Raw genomic sequence first — 23,166 nt, 5'->3', positions numbered from 1 at the left:
AGTTGTTTCCAGACGTCTGGAAGCCATGTTTATCCAAAGTGAAATTCAGTCTTTTCTTAGGAGGACATTAAGGGTTAGAGCAGTTTACCAGGGGAACCATAAGGAACAGTGTCACCTTTAATGTTTAATTCTTTAATTCAGGATTAGCTGCCTTTGTGTGGGATGGAGCTGGTTTCCCTTGTAGCTGTACATTTCCTGAGGGAAGCCTTAGGTAAATGCTGTGGTCGGTGTTGTTGAGGTGGTTAGAGGTGATAATTTGCAGCCCATGTGATGTGCCAGTGCAGTCTCTGTGCTGCTAGAGCAGGGTGCCCACCTGTCTGGCCTCTAGTTACTGCAGGCTTCAGGACTTCTTTTCCAGGGATATCTGGAGTCATAGGATTTCTAAATGCACCCATCTGATAAAGTTGGCTACATTCTGTAACAGTTTTGATGATCTTCCCAAGCAGTTCACCTCTTTATTGCATGTCACCACATGCAATAAAAGTTGTTGCTTTGGTTCTTGCTATCTTTGGTGAGATAAAAGATGCTGGCTCTGATAGTGGAACAGCTTTTTGCACCATCCCATTGTTACTTTTGGCAGAGCCAACCTGGTAAATCTGCCAAAACAAAGAATAAAATGCAGTAAGAAAAAGACTCTTGTATTTGAGCAGAAATAGAGTTTGACTTTCAGTTGATGTCTAATTAGGGGCTTAAACAGAAAAGTTAGAAACTACCTGTTCAGTATTTCAGTCTTGATGGACACATTTTAAAACCTAAACTAGTTAGTGTGGTGAGTCAAAACAGGACCAGTGTGACCTAAGAATTATTGAGGGGAAATTTTGAGCCCCTGGCTTAGAAAATTGATCCTGTGAAAATGGATCAAGCATGATAGGAATGAAAATAGTTAAAGCCTCAACTCCTACAAATTTCTTAATTTTAGAAGTGTTGGAGAAGCTGCTGTAGAGCTAAACAGAAATGGGCTTTTATATATTGCACTGCCTGTGGAAAGTTCTGTATCTTGGGTATTGCTATTGAAATAGAGAAACTGGAGGTGATTGCCTGTATGCAGCTGTACAGGGATAGGCACTGAATTTTTGGGTGTGCTGTGCATCCTAACAAAAAGTATAATTTGGACAAAAATACATGTGCTGACTGCTTGAAACCTGCTTTCCACCGTTTTCAAATGTTTAGAGTTAGAATTAGAAAAATTATTGTAGTTGTTTTGGTTTGCCAATTCGAGATTTCCTGGCCAGTGCAGCAAATAATGTGGTGGGCTGAGTGCTGGCTAAATGCCCTCACTAGAATGGACTCACTCATTTCCTGCTGTGAGACAGGATCAGGAGGAAGGCAAAGCAGGCTCAAAACTTTAAAAGGGTATGAAGAAAACTTTATTAGCAGTAACTAAAATGAAGAAAATTAAGACTCAAAATAAAGCTTTCAGAACATTTCTCCTCCCCCCTACAACCTTTTCTTTCCCACTAACAGTGTACAGAACAATTCAGTCAGTTTATCATCTCTAGAATAACCTTTCTTCAGTTCTCTTAGGGAGAGGAGTGTCCCCCTCCATGCCATGGAGACTTCTCCAGAAGAAGCAGTTCTGTTGTAGCGTTTAATTTTCACAAATGGCAGCTGTCTGGAAGATCTGCAATTGTGAAGTCCCTCCCATCTTTCTGCAGCCTTCTCACACTTGTGTTTATAGGCCACATCAGCTTATGGGGTACTATTGTAAGGATGAGCTGTTTAAGAGTAAAAATTCTCTTTATCTACCTTTGAAATCATCTCTAGGAACAGAGGGGGTCTCCTTCTCTGCCTGGGAGCACAGGGTCTTCATCACTCTTCTCTGTCTCTGTTCAAACTTCTCATGGGATCACAGCTACTTCAACATCTGCTTACTTTAGCATAGATGCCTTTGCTCATATTTTCAATTTGAATGCTTCATCCCGCATACTTTTCAGTGAGTTGTGGAGAAAAAGAGTCTGATGTGTCAATTATATTCTTCTCCATAGCTACACAAGAGGATTTCAGCTTAAACTTAAGGCATCTCCCCATTCTCCTGCCATATGGGAGGAGATTGATTCCTTCTCTACTGACCTTGGTGTCTTCATGTTGTTCCTCTACGTGTCCTCACTCTGTCCTTTTCTCTCACTTGAGGGAGGACTGAAGGTCTACAAGCCTTGTTTGGGCCCTGAAAGATTTAAGATCTCACCTGGGAGTTGCAGATGGTGATCCCTCAGGGACGTGAGCCCTGCTGGGCGCTGGCTGGAGCACTGGTGGTGATGGTGATGGCTCTTCAGGCCAGAGCACTCGTGGTGGTGGCTCTTCAGGCAGCACTGGGGCTGTGTCAGAAACTCAGCTCCAGCCAGGGGCTGCTTTCTGCCCAGGCTGCAGAGCTGCCTTGGTTTCTTTGGTGGCTGTGCTGTGGGGAGGGCCGGGATCTTAGCAGCCAGGTGTTGAGTTCGTGAGGGTCCCCAGGCTGAGGTGAGACATGAGGAATCTGACTCCATGTTCTCAGAAGGCTGATTTATTATTTTAGGATATTATATTATATTATATTATATTGTATTGTATTGTATTGTATTATATTATGGTATAGTAAAACGATACTAAAGAAAGAGAAGGATACAGAGAGAAGGCTACAAAAGAATGAATAATAAAAACTCGTGACTGACTCCTCAGAGTCCGACACAGCTGATGGTGATTGGTCATTAAGTAAAAACAATTCACATGTTGGATAAAACAATCTCCAGACCTCATTCCAAAGTAGCAAAACATGGAGAAGCTGAGGCTTCTCAGCTTCCCAGGAGAAAATCCTGGGCAAGGGGATTTTTCTAGAAAATATGACAGTGACAGCCAGGCTTGGACTCAGCAGCCGATGAGACCTGGACTCTCCCCTGCCCCTGCCTGCAGCTGCTGGTGCCTGGCCCGGCCCTGCCTTGGCTGGGGCTCTGTGGCCTCCCCTGCCCGGCCCTGCCTTGGCTGGGGCTCTGTGGCCTCCCCTGCCCGGCCCTGCCTTGGCTGGGGCTCTGTGGCCTCCCCTGCCCGGCCCTGCCTTGGCTGGGCCCCATGGCCTCCCCTGCCCGGCCCTGCCTTGGCTGGGGCTCTGTGGCCTCCCCTGCCCGGCCCTGCCTTGGCTGGGGCTCTGTGGCCTCCCCTGCCCGGCCCTGCCTTGGCTGGGCCCCATGGCCTCCCCTGCCCGGCCCTGCCTTGGCTGGGGCTCTGTGGCCTCCCCTGCCCAGCCCTGCCTTGGCTGGGACCCTCCCCTGCCTGGCCCTACCCTGGCTGGGGCTCTGTGGCCTCCCCTGCCTGGCCCTGCCTTGGCTGGGCCCCATGGCCTCCCCTGCCTGGCCCTGCCTTGGCTGGGGCTCTGTGGCCTCCCCTGCCTGGCCCTACCCTGGCTGGGCCCCATGGCCTCCCCTGCCTGGCCCTGCCTTGGCTGGGGCTCTGTGGCCTCCCCTGCCCGGCCCTACCCTGGCTGGGGCTCTGTGGCCTCCCCTGCCCAGCCCTGCCTTGGCTGGGCCCCATGGCCTCCCCTGCCCAGCCCCTGGCCCAGGAGGGGAATGGGAATTGCTGCACTTCAGGGAGTCCCTTTGAGCGACCTGCGCTTTCGGGGCCTGGAGCACGCTGGCTAGAAAGGAGCTAACAAACAGGGCAAGGATGGGTCTTTGTTGGGAGATCCAGAGGGTGTTTATTCTAAGAGGGTACAGGGACAAAGACAAAAACAGGCTTGGGGTAAAATAAAGGGAAGAAGAGGTGGATCTGACGGACAAGCAGTGGAAACAGGGAAAAGTGGTGCAGGGAGGAGCAGTAAACCAGGGAAACCAACAGGGGTGGAGCAATGTGGCAAATGAGAGCCAAAGGGGATCAGAAAAGGAGAGAACATTCTAGGGGGAATGCTAATATGGAAAAGGAGGCTGAACAGGGGTGACATCAACTAGGGGAGCCAATAAACCTTAAACCATTAATGTGTGCTTGCAGAGGCTCAGGGGAGGGAGGCTTTTCTCACCCTGACCCCAGAGGGGGGTTTCTCATAGCCTGGTTCTGTCCTTCCAAGCTTGAAGTGCACGCCTCCCAGCCTCCACAGGGAAGAACTTCTCTCTCCAGGCACCAGAGGACAGAGATCTTTTCCTGGAGTTCATTTTTATCCTGTGTGTTCATAGGGGTGTGTTTAGCTTTCTAGTGGTTTAACAACGTGTCAGTCTTCAAAACCAGTCACTGATTGGTGATTTTAGGCATGGAGGAAGGTCTGAGCAGCTCCTCTCAGAAAAATCATTTCTGTGGGTGGCATCTTCCTGCCTCACCAAATGTCAATTAATGCAAAACCAGCATAATTAATTAATTACAACTTGCATCCCCACTTTTATAAATGTGTCCCCCAGCACATAGCCTGTTTGATTCCAGCCTTGGTGCCTTTTGCTCCTAGCAGTATCAGAGCTTCTGCTCTTTTCCTGTTTGTAACAAATGTTTGTTACCAAGTCAGGAACTCAGCTGACCAAAATGGGGCAGGCAGAATTCTCATTGTTATTGCACCAGCATATTCTAGTCTATTACAGTATCTTGCAAAGTCTTTTTATGAAGTTTTCAAGGGCAGTGCAACTGTGCAACTGGAACAGTTTCCTCCTTTTCCAGGAAGGGAAAGATAACTTGTAATATATTTCATTTGGGATGTTGAGTTTTTTTTTCTTCTTTTCCCTTTGCTCTTCCTGTGCTTTTTAATTCTGTGCCATGCTCAGCAACAAGGGTGTGTTGTTTTTATTCTCCCCATGTTCTGCGTGACGTTTGGTTGTCTTAAAATCATTCCCCCCTTGATAAATAAGCAATATTCAGAAGGAAAAAAAGGGAAATGCAAGTTGAATGTTGAGCTTCTACTCAGCATATGTGTTACTTTAAATTAAAAATGTTTATGTATATTACATATTACATCAATAAATGTCCATATTAGGAAAAAGCCTCTCTAGCTAATTGACTGCAGAAGTATCTGTAGAAATAATCACTTTGGGATCCAGTGTTTGCACCTTCAGTTAGTCTTTTCTGAAAGAGGTGAAATCTCCTCTCTTCATGTGGATATAATTTCTGGTTTTAGTCTGAACTGACTGAGCACAACCAGACTGCTGCTTTTATCTAGCTGTGGTATGTGTTGTGTCCTGTACCTCTGATCCTAAAAGACACAGCTGTTGTTCTAGAAAAACCTCCCACTTTTATATGGCAGAGGCTGGTATTCTCTCTCTCAGTGGAGGAATCCATAGCAGGCTCTTAATGTTAAACTCAGAACTGAAATGATGTTGCTGTTCTGATAAGTGTGTGAGTGAAAACCTCCTTGTATTTGATATCCTGCAAAGTGAAAGAGTGTGATTTTCCAACCCAAACCAAAATGTTGGGATTTTTCTGTCCTCTTCCATCAGCTTCTTAATTTATGAAGCTGAAATGGAAGTTGGTCTAAGCAACATCTGACTGATACTTCTGCTTGAGAAGAGAACCAAAAGCTGAGCAAACTTTTGTTTGGAGAACAGGAATGCTGCTATGTTAAATAAAACATAAGATTTGATTTTTGAAGACATAATTATTTCATTGGTTTTGTCTGTTTTTGGTACAGGTCATTAATGCTGCTTTAGCTCTTGCTGCCAGACCAAAAAGTCAAGTTGTGAAAAACAACATGGAGATGTACAGGAGTACGTGGGAGAGTCACATCCGTGTTCTTACTGAGGCTGTGGATGACATAACAAGTATTGATGATTTCCTTGCTGTGTCAGGTATGATCATTTTCAGAATCCAATTGTTCTTCTATATGCTTTGACAATTTTTCATCACTTTTCAATAGGAAACCAGTGAAAGAGGAGATTTTATAGTGATATGTGAAACCATTGCTGTTGTTTCAAACACCCCCACCCCAGTGGGGTGCATTTCTCCATCCCCACAGCTCCATTTACCTCTGCAGTTCCAGATCCTCTCTGCAGCTGTGAGAAGTCTCAAGAAAAGGAATTCCACATTTCTGTGCATGTACCTTAAAGAGATTCTTGAGATACCCTGTGTTCCAGTTCCTGTGCAATGCACAGTAGACTTTCTGGAATTTTCAGTGTCACAGATATCTGTCACACAAAATAGACTTTTACAGATCTCTTCAATGAACAGGCCTTGGGTAGTAAACTGTATTTGCTGAAGCAGTGAGTGTCTTCATCATTTAAAAAGAAGAGTGAAAACAGTTGTTTCACTTTTTGCAGTTTAAAGATCCCAGTTCTGAAGTAAGGTTCTGCCCTCACTGGCTCGCTTTCCTTAGTGAGGAAAACAAAAGCATTTCAGTTGCTCAGTGCCTGTTTTTTCTGTTGATCCTGCTAAAATACACCTTCATATGCATAGCTTAGAAATCCTTGTGTACCTGGCATGGACTTGGGTCTGAGTGTAGAAGAATTTACTGCAAATAGTGTGGCTTAGTTATTCATAGTTACTCTCCTGTGTGTGTCTCAGCATCTTCATACAGAGTAGCAGAAGCTGAGAATTATTTTCTGCCTGTGTAAGTTAGCCTTTGCTGGAAGTGCTTTATGAACCTGCCTCCTGCTTATAGTGCAAATCTTGCCTGTTCCTGAGATTTCCTGAAATTTATGCAGGTATTGCTAAAGCTGTTAATAAAGAGATGAAACAAATAAATTTCTAATGAATAAAATACATGAATCTCTTAAAAACTCATGAGATTTCATAGTAGGTTAAAAATCTTCTGTCACATTTATTGAGCTAAATGATTACTTTTATCTATACAGCTATGATTCATTAAAATAGCACATTTCAGTTTGGTTTTTTTTTCCCAAAATTTCTTGGACTTGAAGAATAAAATTAGACATTCCAATAATAATTGTGTAGAAGAAAAATCTGTCATTGGGCAGCAGCTCATTTCAGAGAAGACTTCTGGCTTTTTAGTGTATTTACATTCTTTAGTTGAACACATTTAAATGATTGATTATTTCACAATAAGTAAAAGCAGAAACTAATTCAGGTAGCACTGATGTGTAGGCCTACATGCCATGAAGTCCAAGAAAGGTAAACATTGCTGTTTCCATTAAATTGTGTGCAGAACATCTTCTGTAAGCTTTGGTAGAGCCCTTTGGCACATGTTAATTTAATTTGTTCAAACTTCAAGTGTCATGCTTGTTCTTAAGGGCTCTGTTGAGAAGATGTTTCTCTATGGCAATGTCACCTGTTTGCTTTGGGAAGGTTTTTTTTCCTAGTTCATGTACAAAGCAGTAATTATTAGGAGTAACTGTAAGGAGCAGTGCAACCCACACTTGGTTTACTCCTCAGGGTATCAGCACCATTGCTGTGTTCTGGGGGGTTAAAACATTCACACACTGCTCTGTCTAAACAGAAAGGTCAGAAGTGGAATAGGAGATGGTATCTGCCCTTTCTTGGAAATTACTCAGTAACTGGGGAAGGCAATGTGCTTTGAGGATTTTGCATTGTGTTAGAGACAAGAGAATTCCAGACCTGGTATTTAACAGCCCTGGTTTTTCTACAGGAGTTAGCATTGTACATCTCATGCCAACGTGGGCATTCTGGGCAAGAAATGCCTCTTTAAATAGCAGATTGCTTTCAGAACAGGTTCTGTGCTGTGCTGGCATGCCAGCTCCTCACTCATGAGAGCTGGAGCTGCTGAGTTTGCAGGTGGGGGGAAAGAATGAATCCTGCAGTCAGAATTGCATCCAGAGTTACAGGACACTTTTTAGGAAATACAGTAAACACACCTTCCCTGCTGGTGCTGGTGATTCAGAACTCTGCATCACACAAGAGAATTGCCTCCTTCAAAGTTAATTTTAAATTTCTTCTCAGACTGATTGAGAGGTCAGTTATTTCTGACAATCCTACCTGTCCCACTGGCACTCAGAGAAGGAGAATTGTGAGCATTTGGAAGGTTGGTTGTTTTTTCTTTGTTGTTGTTTTGTTTGTTTTGTTTTTTTGTTTTGTTGTTGTTTGTTTTTAATATTAGAAATGACATCTAATAATAAACAAAATGCCGCTCTTCTTTTTCTGTGTATTGGTCTTTACTTTTCAGATTCATGCATCTTCTTGAAAATGGATTTTTTTTTCAGTTGTGTTTTGTTGTTGCCAGTTATATGGTACTATAATCAAAGGAAAACAGCACTACAGAACAAAAAAAAGATGAAATCAGGTCTTTGCAAGTGAAAAAGAGGTCTGATTGCAAAGAGTTGTAGTGGAGGTCTGTTCCTTCTAAAGGAAAGCAAGAGTTAATGACTTGTGCAAAAAAAAAAGTCATTGTAATTATGGAACACTATAAATTATGATACTGTTGTTCATAGATTTGTTACACCTTGTAGGAACAGAGACTCAGTCTCAGCCTATCAGTTTTGGATAGTTAATTTATGCAAGGAAGAATGTGGGTGTTAATCTTTACAACCCACTGACATTAAGTTAAAAAATTACTGTCATCCATTTATCATGATGATGTGAAGTTACAGATTCATAAATTAAAATGTGCTGTTGCATTTGATGCATGAATTTCCAGGAAACCAGTTTTGTTCTGCATGTAATTGCATTCATGGTAGTAAATCTGAAGTTTTATCCTCAACCCTCTGCTCTTGTAAGCTGACTCGTAGTGTCTTCTCTCTCATACAATTAGCCTGAAACAGACTTTGAGGCTCATTTCCAAATGTTGATTCTTCTGTGTTATTTTAATACTCTTTTATTCAAAACTGCCTTCGTAAACCTAGTGGGTGTAGGTAGAAAATCTGAAATGTCAGTGTTTCCTTCCTTTGTGTGTATGTTTTCTGCTCCTGATGATGGTGTGTAATTGCAATGACAGGCTAATTGCAATTATTAAGTATTTCAATTTTGTCATGTGTTAGAAAAATGGTAAGAAAAGGCTTGGATCTTTTAGTCCCAGAATTAACTTTTGCAAGGACCATATAGGTAAGATCTGAAGTGTGTTTATATGTACTAAATTCTCAGGACTTGTGATTTTTGTTTTTTCCTTTCTGAAGAATTGGGACCAATCAGTGACTCCTGACAAGCAGGACAAGAGCCATAGTTCACTTTCCTGTGGTACTCTTGTTCTGGGGTGATTGGCAGGCTTTCAGAGCAGATCCTGGGGAATCTTCCACGTTTCTCCCACCAAATGGAGTAGAGGAGATTGCACTCCAAATGTGAAGTGTGCAGGGAATTCTTGAAAAGTCCGAAATCATGCAAGCTAGATATTTTTTGCAGTCTTGTAGTCTTTCCCTTGGAACCTAAAAGGTATTTTATCCAAGCATGGTGGGAAACAGTATGATGCCACCATGTTAGAACAAAAGTTGCCTTTTAATGTAAACCTTTGCCATCAGGAACCTTTAATTCAAGGAAAGCAGCAAAAGACTGGATGTCAGAGTAAAGCTGTTGGAGAAAATCCTTTTTGTGGGTGCAAACACTCTTATGGCCATCCACATCAGCTAAGAGACCATATTTCTGACTGCTTTTGTTTGATTTCAGTGAAGATTTCTCATTTTTGTTTGATTTCAGTGAAGATTTCTCAGTTAAACACCAGCAAAAATAATCAGGAAAAAGAACCTACCTTATGTATTTTATCCACAGGGCTGTTTTTGAATTTACCATCACAGAGAGGGAGCAAATGCCCAGCTTCACGTCTTTCCCCAACATTTACAGTCCCACATCTGGAGCCCCAGCTGCTGCTGCTGCTGCAGTTTCTACTGCAGTGGTTGATTAGGAAGGAGTGGCTCGGGGGGACTTTGTCACCATGTATCAAATAGCAGAATAGAGAAGCAGAATTAAAGACTAACGAGGATTAGAAGAGAGCGCTGAAGATTCTCAACTAAAACATCTTGTGCAGAGCAGGGCAAACTTCCAATTCCCTGCAGAAATTCAGTTTGAGACTTCTTCAGTTATATGTGGTGCAAATCTTTGTTTGAATTTGGTCTTAGCTGTTATTGTACAACAAATCTTAAGCAATGCAACACAACTAGTATTAATCTACTGCAATAAAATGTGAAAAAGTCTGCTTGACAAATCTCTTCTCCTGCTTGTATCACTGAGAGAAGAATGAAGTTCTTCTGAATCACACCAATTAAGAGTAGATTCATGTAAGTATATTTCCAGAAGATTTTTTTTTTTTGGAGTATGGAGAATGGGGCTAGAGAAGGAAGCACTGACCCAGTGCTTCATTATTTCTGTGTACTACTAAACCAGTTGAGCACTTTTAGAAAAGATCCTGACAGAAACCTCTTGGTTGGTTTGTGCTAATTCTTGGCTGGATTGCACAGAAGTCAGTTTCTGTTCAGTAATGTTCTTCTCCAGCCTGTTCCAGGCTTTAAGGGTTACTTTTGGGTTTTGTTGCATTCTTTGGAAGAGCTACATGAGATGAGCTTCAGTGTCTCAGCTGTATTCCTGTGTATATTGTTGGTGTTCTTTGTAGGCTTTATGTTAATGTCTGTTTGTGACTGAGGGTGTGAAACACTGAGTGGAGCTCGTGCAGTTCTTCACTCGTGTTCTCCTGGGCTCAGGTGCCATTGATTGCACTGAGCTCTTGTCAGTCTTACCACACTTCATCCTTGAGAGACCTTGAATGAGACAGTTGCAGGCTTTTCATGTCATTGTCTCTGCATTTGTATCAAGCCAGTGTTTGTTAAGAATCATAACTTTTTTAAGAAAAGTAGGTGATTTATTTTTTTTTACCAAGTCTGATGAGCATTTCTTGCTCCATCTCCAGCCGAATACATTTCCTAAGCTTAGTCTCCCTTGCTTTTCTTTGGTACTCAGTGACAAGAGAAGCTCATTTTGAGAGAGTGTGACTGCTTGTTCTGGATGATGCAGTCATTCTGTCATAAATGCAGAAAACACTTGCTGAGATTAGACTGACAGAAAATGTTATTAATTCTCCCCTTGGTTTTCCAGTCTGATGTATTTCCTGTTGGTGGCTAGGTTTTGTCAAATATGTAGCAGTTCTGTAGCATTATCCAATTTTGTGCAATAGAGGCAGACCTTTCCTCTATTTCTTTGAAATTACTTTGCATCAGTCATTTAAAAAAAAACTCCTCATGTCTGTTTAGTTCCTCTGCCTTTTCACATCCCTAAATGCAATGACGTGGAAGTACTCTTGCAGCTTTTATAATGTTCCTGAATATCACACAGCCTTCCTTATCTCTGCCCTCTGGTAGTTACTCTGCTGTTGAGCTGTTCTTCATTATTCAGTGTCACATTCTGTACAAAGGTAATCTTTAGAAATAACTTTCTTGATGCTGCCTGTCCTGTTAATGGCATCATACTCATTTATCCATGATTCTGTCAAAGTCTACCCAGTACTGGGTTTTTTTTTTCCCCAGAACCTCAGGTAATCTGAAAGAATAATTTATAGTTGCCATAGGAGGCAGGCAGGCAGGATGGAAGCAGGCCAAGATATGAAGGGGGTGTTAATATCTTTTTGTTCCAGTTGAAGGGAGGAGAAAGCTCTGGGGTTTTAGTATAAAACTCTAGTTAGCAACAAAACCAGCAAACTTCAAGTTAAAATAGCTTAATTTTCCTTAGTTTCTGATGGTTTGAGAGAGGAGGGTGCAGAGCAGCAGAGGTGGTTAACATATTCTCCTCTGTTCATGGTGTCTGCTGCCCAGTGGTTCTGCTTCTTTTAGGATCTGTGATGGCTCCCACTGATGGTCACACATCAGCAAACTGTCCAAACTAAAGTGGTAGTACTCTGGAAAAGCCTGTCCATCCCTACTAATTCTTCTCTTACTCCATTGGAAGTTTAAGATATGCTTAGAAATTTATTTAAAGCCAGCTGCTGAAGTTCAGGTTAAAAGTTCTGAAAGGTTGTATCCAGTGTTGAAGTTTAGAAACGATTTTCCAAGTGATTCTTTGATTTATTCCTAAATTTGCTCGGTTCTTTAGTGGTGTGCATTTCCATTGAAAAGGTCTCATTTCCTTCCTCTCCCACCCCAAAATCTTCTCATTTCTTTCCTCTGAAGTTTATATTCTAAAACTTCTAGCATCCTTCCTTCCTCCTTTTCTCATTAAAAGCAGCTGAAAAATCCTTCTGCAAGATGCCAGTATGTGTGGGTAAGGCTGTAAAACTTTAATGCTGTGTCTGCTAATTTAGGGTAGCCTCTTGCAAACAGTGTATGACATCTCTGCCTTTTTTTTTTTTTTTTTTACTTTTGATGCACTTTATTGTGTTGTGGCTTTATTCAGTGATTCAGGAATGCATGTTAGTGCCCATCATGCTGAACAGCTACACCAAGCCTGCATTATGGGAGGTGGGGGGCTGAGGTTTCTGCAGTTTGCACTTCTGCAGGCACAGCTTTATGTGCTTTACTGGTCACTTGTTTTTTGTCAAAATACACAGTTCTGCTCAAGTCAAATGCAAAGTGTTGGGTGTAATCAGGGCTAATCAGATTAGACAGTGTAATAATGCAGTAATTTTCATCTTTGTGGCTACTGAAATGCTCTTGGTCTGGACTCTGAGATGGAGACATCTAAGGGGCTCCCTAGTAGGGCTTGTTTGTAGAGCCAAGATCACCCTTTTAACTTTGTGACATTGCTGCACATTTTATTATGTGAAAAAAACACCACTTGATGAGTAGCACTTCTCTGTATGGAAAGGCCAGGTCTCAGCATGGAAATATGAATAGCATTAAGTTTTGGATGTTGACCAGCTCTGTTTCACATCACTTTGGGCAGTTGTAGTCACTAAGATGGCAATGTGGACAGTTGAAGTCACTCAAACTGCAAAATACACTGTAAATACTGGGGCACGGAGTAAGGGAAGGATTCAGATTTCTGTCTTGCTTATCTCTCTTGATATAATTTGTTTTCCATCAATGGTTTAAAGTTCTGGTTTAGTTTATTACCACTTTTCCAGTCCATGTAGCATTTTACAGATGAATTCCTCACAAAAATTGCCAATTACAGATTTGCCCTTAGCATAGCTATGGAGATCATGGGGCAAAAGCCCAAACCAACACGATGCTATTCAGAGACTTAGATGAAATTCAGTGTTGTCATCCTGGCCTGCTGGTGCTGCACTAGCAAAACACCATGCTTTGCTTTTTGTAGGAGAATAAACATAAGAATCTCAGTAGAGATGTATGCACTTAATCACAGTTCCACTAGGAAGGTAAATGAAACTCTGGGTTTCAGTAACTTCTATATCAGGTTTGTTCAGCCTGACTGTAATGTGCTTCAGGATAAAGATGAATTTGCTAAATTTAAAATGGTCAAGCTCCCTCTTCACTGTTCTCACCTTGCTTGTAAGAAAATGGCCTTGGATTTTTCCCTTTTTTATCAGTACTAGGAGCTGGATCTGCACATCACTGAGCATGCAAAGTTTGTTTTTGCTGGTGCAGCTCTTAGCCCTTAATGACCCACCTGGAAATTCTGCCAAAGCCATCATAATGCTTTGCCTTTGCTGGGAATATCCTCTGCTTCTCCCTGCTCTTTCTTTTAAACTCCTTTTCTTCCATAACATTATAATGCTGTCATTTCAACAATGTAGGGATGTATCTTGTGGAGGAGTAGGAGGTTTAGTTGTGCTCCTTACTAAAATGGATATTTTTAAATGCAAGTAAGGACAAGAACTATTTGCAGCATCTTAGATCTATCTTTACTATCAGGTATTCTTTGGGAAATCACAGCATTATTTGCCTTTAATTACTGTTGAGCTAGCATGCTTCTAGAGTTTTCTTCATTAACTTCAGAAATTTCTAGGCTGAACTGTAGTAACTAATTTATAGGGCAGTATTTTGCATAGGCTTAGGGTTTTTTTCACTGCACATTTGAGTTCATTGACATTGAACTGGTTTGCTTAATTCACCGATCACTTGGTGCTGTGATACCATCTTCAGTTCTTTGTTGTCAGCTTTGACTGCCTAGAATGAGAAAAGACAAGAAAAATTCCCTCCTTCATTACTTCAGGACTCTCCTTTTATATTGCTTTTGAAAGCACTGAATTACACTATTTCAGAGCCAATCCCTGAGGGAATGCTGCCTTACAGAGTTGGGAAGACTGTCTGCTTGTTTCTGCCCCTTCTTTTGTCTTTTGTGAGAAGTAACACCAGTAAATCTGTCATTTATCCTGTGCCATCTCAGAGCTCTGTGGGAATAGCAGTTGAAAGCCTTTTAGAAATGCAGTGTACAGTTACCAGCTGCAGTGCTTATCTCACTCTGCACTGGGGCCTCCAGTTTGTGATGCACAGCTTCCTGCTCTAGGGGGCTGCTTGGGCTCTTAATTATGCAGTATTCCTGTCTCTCTGTTCTCTTTGATACAGTGGTTAATACCAGTTTGCCAGCAGAAATACTACATGCAGCTTTCTGATTGCCCTGATTCCTCCTAACCACCTCACCACAGCCATCCATTTCCCTTACTCTGTTATTAAGACAAATAGAACTTGAAATGCTGCATGGCACAATGGACAGTTGGAGTAATTTTCAGGTTTATTTTCAGAGGAATATCTTCTTCTGGGAGATTTGTTGATGTCGTGGTAGCCATTTTGTTTTAATTGAAAGTCTTGCACTGTCTCCAGCCTCCCTTCAATGCCCATATTCCATATCCTTGCCTCAGAAGTAGCTGGCAGTCCTGGTACACTGATTTAAATGCAGATTGCTCTTGCAGCACTCCTGGCCTGGGCTCAAGGGCAAACAGGACAGTGTGTTACACTTGTTTGGCAGTGGCTGTGTTCTTAGGGACTGCTTGGTCAGGTCTGTCAGGTCCTGCCACTGGATCTGACCATGGGTCACAGGCTCATTTTGGGAACCATTCTGGCAGGCCTTGTCCCATGAAAACCTGCTATTCAAATTTATTATTTACTAAATCAAGATTTTCTGCACTTGTTAGTGAGGTTATGGGAACATTTTAGTGGTGAACTTTTGGAGAGCTGTAGAGGGGTAAGAGTGAATGGGATGCATGAAGTCACTGAGCAAGTGAGCAGGACTAAGGAGCTGGGTGGTGCAGTTCAACACTGGACTTGGAATTGAAATTTCATATTGAATTCCTGCTCTGTTCTTTCAGTAATTTGGAGCTGAGACTTTGTTAGCTGCAAACTTCATTTCTCATCACGAGCTTTGCAACCTACTGGTATCTTCCTCAAAAGTTTAGAAGGCTGATGCATTTGGAATTCACTTTGTATGGGATTTGGATGAGTTGGGATTTGGCAGCCTTTGAAGCATGGTCTAAGATGCATGGGTTTGATGCAGATTTGGATTAATTTTTGTGTGTTTATTTCCCAACAGGCTGCTTGCTAATGGCTTTCCAGCTGCAGCTGTGGCAGTAGCTTTTAATGGTTTTGTGAAGCTTTGCAGGAATTGATTTGCTTGCTTTTTGTAATGAGGCCTGCTGGAAACATCCACAAGTGTTCCCAAGACCTGGTATGAACAAAAGCACAACCAAATGGTAAGGGGAGATTTTGGTCAATGGTGTTAGGAGTTCCATGTGACAGTGCTGCTGTGGTGCAGAATGCAGGACTCTGTTTCAAGAACAAGGCACAAAATCCTTATCTGGGAGAGCGGGTTCCAGCTGTGTTGGAGTTCTGAAACTGCAGTGTGCTTTATTACTGGAAGCAGCATGTCCAATCTGTCTGTTCTTTCAAAATGAAACGTGAGCAAACAGATCTGCACATGTGCACAAGATGAGCAGAAGCTGATTCCCCTCTTGTGAGCCTGTTATCAAGCAGGAGTATTCAAATGAGGATTTCTTGATAACCCAAAGGCAGCCTACCTTTGGATGGGACATGTGCTTGTTTGCTGCAAAGCTGGGACCTGGGGGAGAAAAAGCCAAGTGTGAAATCAGAGTGCTAATTGAGTATGTGGGGTGCACCAAGTGTGACTTATGCCCTGACTTCTGTTGCCTTTAAGTTTAGCAGATAGCTCAGGTTTGGTCCCAGAAATTTGGTGGATGGCTGTGTCACAAACTTCCAACACACCTCCCAGACTTAGGTGCTCTGAAACCCAAACAAGCTGAAAACAAACCAGAGCACCTGTCCTCCACCAAGAGCAAAAATGGTACCAGCTCAGACTTCAGTGGGAAAGCTGATCTAATGAAGAGGCAGCTTCTCTCTGCAAGTGAGAGGTGACTTCTCAACAGCAAACAACCAGATGTGCAGAGGAGTATCCACCAGGAAAACTGATAAGTTTGTCACAGCTTTGATGTTACCATTTTTGTAAGGGGGACTTGAGAGTTTCCAGTTGTCTCTTGTCAGTGAAATGCTTTTTCTCTGTTAACACTTGTTCCTCTGTGCCCTGCTTGTTGTATAAAAAATATTTATAGGTGTTGACCAGCTGCTTACTACAGCAGGTACAAAGCTGTAACAAGAGAATATTATCATAAAGTCAGAATTTTCACCTGAGCTATTATCTAAGAGTGGCAGATGGCTGGGATCTTTTAACAATATTTTATAGACCAATGAAATAGCCACCATTTAACAGAATAGTCTGCTTTTGTTGCTCACACTGTGAAGCAGGTAACACAAAGCTCTCCAATTTTACACCCTCGATCTTGCAGAAGGAAGTAGATGATATATTATCATGTCTGTTAATTCTTCCCTCTCCCCACCTGAGGAAATGAAATCTTTTGAAGGTAACAAATTATCCAAACCTTCCAGCTGATGCAAAGACAGACAATGAATATTCTCTGGTAATTGCAAATTTCTTCTTAGGCTGTTTGGCCCAGACTGGGAAGGTTGCCAGCCCTTCATTCTGTAGCATGTGCTGTGAAATGATGAACTAGGTTATCAGCTATGCATTGATTTGTAAAATAGGTGCTATGAACTGTTTCCCTGTAATCTGGCTAGTTATTCCCCTGCTCCAAAGACAACTTCTTTCCAATGAGGTAAGTCTCTGTGTAATTCCTTCAGATAATCCTTTACTCAGAGATCATTGCTTTTGCCATTTTAGACCTAAAGATTTTTGATTTATCAAGGCCTTTCTGAGTTTTTAAGAGATATTTTCATGAAGTTAGGCAATATTTTAGCTAGATTTGGATTCTGAATGCAGAATTTAGAAAGCAAAATAAATTTTCCATTTCCCAGTCACAGAAGGGCAGAAAACAAACTTATTTATGCCCTGTTTAGGGCCTGCTCATATTTCACCTAGGGCAATAAAAGTGCAGATTTCTGTTCTCCTCTTTTGGCAGAGCAAATGATATGGAAAATTGAATCTCAACTTTCGTGGCACTGAGAATACAACTTTCCTTTTTCCTTTTTTGTTTTTCCATTTTCCTTTTTTCCTTTTTTTCCTTTTTCCTTTCCCTTTTCCCTTTCCTGTCATTTCTATCTGCTTTAGTTAATTTGGTTTCTAAGTAACTCTGCTTTGAAACTGGGCAGGCAGGTGAGGCACAAAAGACAAACCAGGGCTTATGGAGCATTTTTGGGGGACACAGTCCTCTGCTTATATGCTGAAGGAGAATGCTGTCCTTAGTTCAGAATTCTCCCACAGACATTTCCAGCAGGCTGCTGCAAAACTAATGGCAGTGAAGAAACAAAGGATCAAATTGCCAGGAAAAGTCTCTCCTGTTCTGTAGTTCATCTCCTGCAAAAAGAATCCTCCCAGAATTTTCACCTGAGGTTTATAAAAGTGACAGAAAGGGAAACTGTCTGCTGTGTTTTTTGAGAGGGAATGTTCTGAGGAGGATAATGAATGCTCTGGCTGTGCTGTGTGGTGGAAATGAAGGGAACAGGCCCAGGCTGAGTACAAAAAAAATGGTTATCCTGTGTATTTTTTGAGCTGGCTGGCACATAGTAAGGGAAAATGTGACAGAATTTTGTAAGGCAAATAATTCTCCATTATCCAGTAGCTAAAATGAAGAATGAAAAGTAATTATTACGTCTAAGATAACAAGCTCAAAAGCAAAGTCTGAGTAAAGGCTGGCAGTCAGTGGCAAGTGTTCTGAACAATTGTGTGTCAGAGTCAGTAAAAGCCTTGCTGCTGTGGGAGAGGTGTGTTCAGTCATCTGGGGAGTCTGGTGTGCCCCTGCTCCCTTTGGCTGGCAGTTCTTACTGCGCTTCCCTCTCTGTCACAGAAGCCTACATCCATTGTGCTTGGAAGGCATGTGCAGGTGTAGTCCTTCCTGCTGCTCACAGCTTTGTCTGCATTCTATTCAGACCAAGAACAACCTCTCTGAGTTCTTTATTCTGGTGAATTCCATTATCCTGGCAGTGATTCCCCATCTCTCCCACCCCAGTCCTCAGCAGCTTCATTTTCACTGTTACTGCTCACTCACCAGCCTCCCAGAAGTGAAAAGCCAGAGACAATTAACCTGTTAATGCAGAATTAAGGTTATGTGGCAATGTTTTTCTAGTATTCTGCATTCACTAAAATTTAAATACCTAAAAAGCATTGTCAGAGGAGAAGGATGTATGCTGATTACCTCAGAGCTTCTTGAATCTGTCTGGAAGCACTTTAAATGAAATATTTACTCCTAATACAGTATTAGCTACTTTTTGGAGCAATTAAGCAAAGCTGAGTGTATAAAGCAGGTCAGTTGAAGTAGGCCTTGCTATGGAAGAGGAAATGGGGACTGTTTGTCAATCCCCACATTTGTGGGCAGATTTAGGAGATTGTAGAATTGAGTGGTCTGGGCTGGAAGGGACCTTGAAACCCATCTGGTTCCAGACCCCTGCCTTGGGCAGGGAAAGCATCAGCTAGACCAGGTGGCCTAGAATTCAGATGTAAATAGCCTGTAGCCTGAGAATTCTGATGTAAATACCTGCACATTGGAGAGTCAGTCTCTTTGCTGTAGCTGAGACAGAACAAGGTTTTCAGTCTGGTTTTCCTACAAGGTTTGCTGCCTCATGGTGGCCCAGTGGCTTTCTGCTCACTGTTGTCAGGGTTAATGTGGTCAAATGAAGGTCGAAGGTGTTTGTTCCATTGTGCTTCAAGAAGTTGAAGGGATGCATTTGTTAAGAAGGTAAATTACTCTCTTGGAAGAAATTCACTGGTTTTGGTTATAGCTGCTTTGGTGAAGAGAATGCTGTTCTAGGAGAAAGTTGTTATTAAGATCATGATTAGCTAGGTTACCAACATTATAATTGCCTAGGTTCATAGCTGAGACACGACTAGTCTGAGTAAAATTTGCTGTGTTCATTCTGGAATTTAGTAGCAGTTGGAAAGGAGCAGGAGGGCATATTGCAAACACAGCTTCTGGTTAGAGTGATTTCTAAGGATTAAACAAGAACGCTCTGTTTTATTTACTCTCCATTGTCTCCTCTTCTCCTGTCCATTTCCAATTCCTTCTTTTTCCCTTCTGGTCCTACAGAGCCAGCAGCATATTACAGAGTATTAATACATTAAAAATTCAGTGTTGCCTGTGCACATTGTTGAGGGGAAGTATGAACCATCTCCTGTAAGTTTAGAATATAAGCTGAGCTGAGATTCTTTGGTGACTGTAGGCAGAGAAGAGAAATGGGCACCCCCGAGGCCCAGGTCCTTGCAGACCTTTCGATGTGCATGAGGAGGATGAGGTGGATTGCCCTAAAATCAGTAATTTCCTCAGCTGACACAAGGAGGGTGTGTGTGGGAGGGCTGGGGCCAAGCTCCATGAGCTCATGTCACCCTGCATGTTTCTGGGGGAAGTGCCCAGGGGACAGCTGAAGTCTGGACATGGAGCAGTGACCCCTGCCCAGCTGGATATGTTGACATTTTCACTTTTCCTGGCTTCCCTTTATCTCTGTCCTGTCCCTGTGTTCTCATGCTTCGTGTCTGCCTGTGCTCTGTGCAGATCCTCCCTGGATCCAGGCTGCCCTGGGTGCTTCTGCAGGGACCTTCCCTGCTTGTAGAGCTCTCTGAGCCTGCCTTGTGTGAAGCTTTAGGGGAGGAGAGGCACTGAAACATGCTGGGAGTCTAAGCTGGTGCTTCCTTCATTTCCCCCAGGTCCTGGATGCTCAATGGGGAAGCTGACAATGCAGAAACCTGTCTGCAGGCTGAATTTTGTGCCCATGAAATGGAGGGCAAGGAATGAAGCAGAAGCAGTTAGCATCTCAAGTCAAACCTTATTGTAGTCATGTTAAAAGAAATGAGAGAAAGACATCAAACTCTGGAAAGGATTAATATTACTGTAAGATTCTCACTCATGCAGGGAGAGAAATTTTCTGTAATCTGAAGCCTTTATCAGCTAGTTAAACTGATAATTTTTGGCTGCCAACTCTGTAATTAGTAGATACTTATTTAAGACATATATTTATCCTTCTGTTTTGGTGGTGATGTGGCACAGAATTTTGGGTGGGTTTGGTTTTACTGTGTAGGTTGGGTTGTTTTGTTGATGGGGTTTTTCTGTGAGTTGTTTTTTGTGCTTTTTTTTTAGCATTCATGAGATTAGATACTGATATTTTAGATTCATTCATGCATACGTGAATGAAAATTAACCTAAAGGAGAGGCTGCCAACTCTATCAATGCTTTGTTTGCCCTAAGGTAAAATTGGGAAGAAATACACACTTCAGTTAGTATTTTCTGGGAACAGAAGAGAAGGCAGTGTTTCAGACTGCAGGTTGAAGTTTTTAAAAACATCAAGTATTGTGTCTCTTTTCCCTGAAAAATAATCTGGAGGGACTTGCACAGATCATGATAGATCCTGAAGAACATTGCCTAGGGGGTACCTTTGTGCTATTCCCTCTTTTCTCTCCTCACTCATCTCCCATCCTTTTTCTTCTGTTGTCTTCTGGCTTTGGGCTTGCAGCCTCCAGCTCACTGTTAGAGACAGACACCATATTTCTGTCTTATGTCCCATGGTGTACTGGATACTCTAAGATTTTACCTTTTTTCCAAGTTAGCCTGCTGTTTCCTGGAGCTCTCTGTCAAATTTTGTAGGCATATTCCTTCAGGAAAATCTGTCCCATGAACATGAGGCATGCATGTTAGCTCAGGAGCTGTCTCATGTATGTGCTTGGTCTTTCTTGGCATCACAATGCCCTTTGCAGAGGGAGGTTGTGGTTAAATAGTGCTGAAAGAGTCTGCCACAGAGGGAATAATAAATTCATTTTCTCTAGCACCTACAAACAGCAGCATTTGTGCCCACTTGTCTGCATCAGTTGCTGCCACCCTTGGTGTGAGACAGAATGACAGAGTTGTCAGATGGAGCATCAAGAAAAAATATTAGAAATTTTCATTTTGTTTCTTAGATTTGGCAGATGAAGACTGTTTAGCTAATACAATTAGAGAAGAAAGGATATGTGTTTTCCTTGTTCTAAGTAATTATTTTTCTGTACTTTTCTATTAATTTAAAAATTCTTCACTTGAAATTGCCAGGAACTTTGGACATTAGGTGATTACTGGTGATTTTATTTCTGAGTAGTGACTAAGAAAGTGTCTTGCTTGTAGATATAGGTATTTTATTAAAAGAGCTGCAAGTGCCAAGAAAATCTATTTCATATGATTGCTGATGGAAATTTAGCCTTGGGCATTGTCTGAACTTCAGTATGTAGCAAAAAGGTGGGGATTAGATTAACTTGGGGTGGGGTTTTTTTGTTTTGAGTTTTTTGGGGTTTTTTTCTGTCTGAATGCAAGAAAGATGGTAACAGGGAGTTGTATGCTGGGACTTGCACTTTCCATTTAATGGCTTTAAGTTCTCTTAACTTTGGCACTGAAACTTGCTAAATCTAAGGATGGATGTTCTTACCATTTATTTGATGTCAGGTATCTTTCTGGAGTTCATCAAAGCATTATGAGTCTGTGGGAGTGTCTTTTGCTGTGCTGGATAGTGCCTTTATTGGAAAACTTGGAATCCTTTTCTGATGAACACTCTGAGGTACCATGCCTGGGGAATAGGAGTTATCTGAAAGGAAGCTGACTTTTTGTACAAAGTTTCTGTGCTTCCCATTTTATCATGTCAACAGATGGGAAAAGATAGAAATCATTTTTTGGCTAGACTGTCTCTGCATAGATTTCTAATTTTATGGTTTAGGTCTTGCAGAAAGGGAATGTTGTATTTTCTGTCTTGTCTTCAGGAGACCAAGTTGAGTTTTATAATGCTTCTTTACGTACTAAATTTTTAACATTTCTAGTAATTATTTTTCTTTTCTCTTTTCATAATGTCTCCATTTAGTTCACAATTTAATTTTTTTTTAGCTGAGCTGAGAAGCTTTAATTCAAATGCTTCAACTGAGTCCTTATCAGTGCCAAGTGGAGTGGAAGGGCATCGCCTTTTTCTTGGATGACATGCAGAGGAAGAGCTATTGATTTTGTCCCAGAGACAGTCTGAGTCATGGCTTTGTCAGACAGCTTTATTAGCCATTGGTTAGCTCAGCTGAGATATGATTTTGCCCATTTTTGACTAACACCAAACTCCCAGCGGGAAATCAGAAGGTGCAGTGCACTTGCTCATGATAATTGCTCTGGCAACCATGGCAATCTGACAATTTCCTTAAACATCTATCAATCCACTGTTACACTTAACTCTTCTGCTAGACATTGACTCATGACAAAGAGATGGTCTAGCATCCTAATCTTCCTTTTCTGCTTTGGGGGAAGTAAGCTCCTTGGCTGAAAATCAAAAGTTGACCTAATGCATTTGTTATAGGAGGAGGAAGTCAGAAAGATAGAGGCTGAAACAATCTTAGCTGGACTCTGATCAGTGGTGTTCCTTTTCTATTAGATCTCCTAAGGCAAGTGTATCATCTTATTGAGCCTTGGGAAAATGAAGTTAAGCAAAGTTTTATTGATTGTGAAGTGGCTCATCTGGGAGGAGCTTCAGAACCTGGTGAGAAGCTGTGGTTATTCAGCAGGTGCTGCTGGGCAGAAGCTCACCGTGGTTCCTGTGGGTGCTGGGCTGCCAAGGCCTTGGCAGGGGTGGCACACACATGGATGGCACTGGGCAGGCTCCCTGCAAGGCACACATGGATGGCACTGGGCAGGCTCCCTGCAAGGCCTTGGAAGGGTGACACACACACATGGCACTGGGCAGGCCCCCTGCAAGGCCTTGGCAGGGTGACACACACATGGATGGCACTGGGCAGGCCCCCTGCAAGGCCTTGGCAGGGTGGCACACACATGGATGGCACTGGGCAGGCTCCCTGCAAGGCCTTGGCAGGGGTGACACACACACATGGATGGCACTGGGCAGGCTCCCTGCAAGGCCTTGGCAGGGGTGACACACACACATGGATGGCACTGGGCAGGCTCCCTGCAAGGCACACATGGATGGCACTGGGCAGGCTCCCTGCAGGGGTGACGCACACATGGATGGCACTGGGCAGGCTCCCTGCAAGGCCTTGGCAGGGGGT

At 42.4% G+C, this 23,166-nt stretch overlaps 1 protein-coding gene across 2 annotated transcripts in view; it reads left to right on the top strand.

Annotated features, from left to right (window-relative positions):
* The window catches only part of CTNNA3 (catenin alpha 3), a 429,736-nt gene that overhangs the window by 303,056 nt on the left and 103,514 nt on the right, over positions 1-23,166 (top strand). For both annotated transcript variants that reach the window (XM_063164177.1, XM_063164176.1), the window contains exon 11: positions 5,570-5,726. In XM_063164177.1, the coding sequence (XP_063020247.1) occupies positions 5,570-5,726 (157 nt within the window). The remainder of the gene's footprint in view (positions 1-5,569; positions 5,727-23,166) is intronic.

The sequence above is a fragment of the Melospiza melodia genome, chromosome 9 (assembly GCF_035770615.1).
Source record: "Melospiza melodia melodia isolate bMelMel2 chromosome 9, bMelMel2.pri, whole genome shotgun sequence".
In the NCBI taxonomy this organism is placed as follows: Eukaryota; Metazoa; Chordata; class Aves; order Passeriformes; family Passerellidae; genus Melospiza; species Melospiza melodia.
The sequence above is the reverse complement of the archived record's forward strand: the minus strand, read 5'-3'. Positions and strand labels throughout refer to the sequence as shown.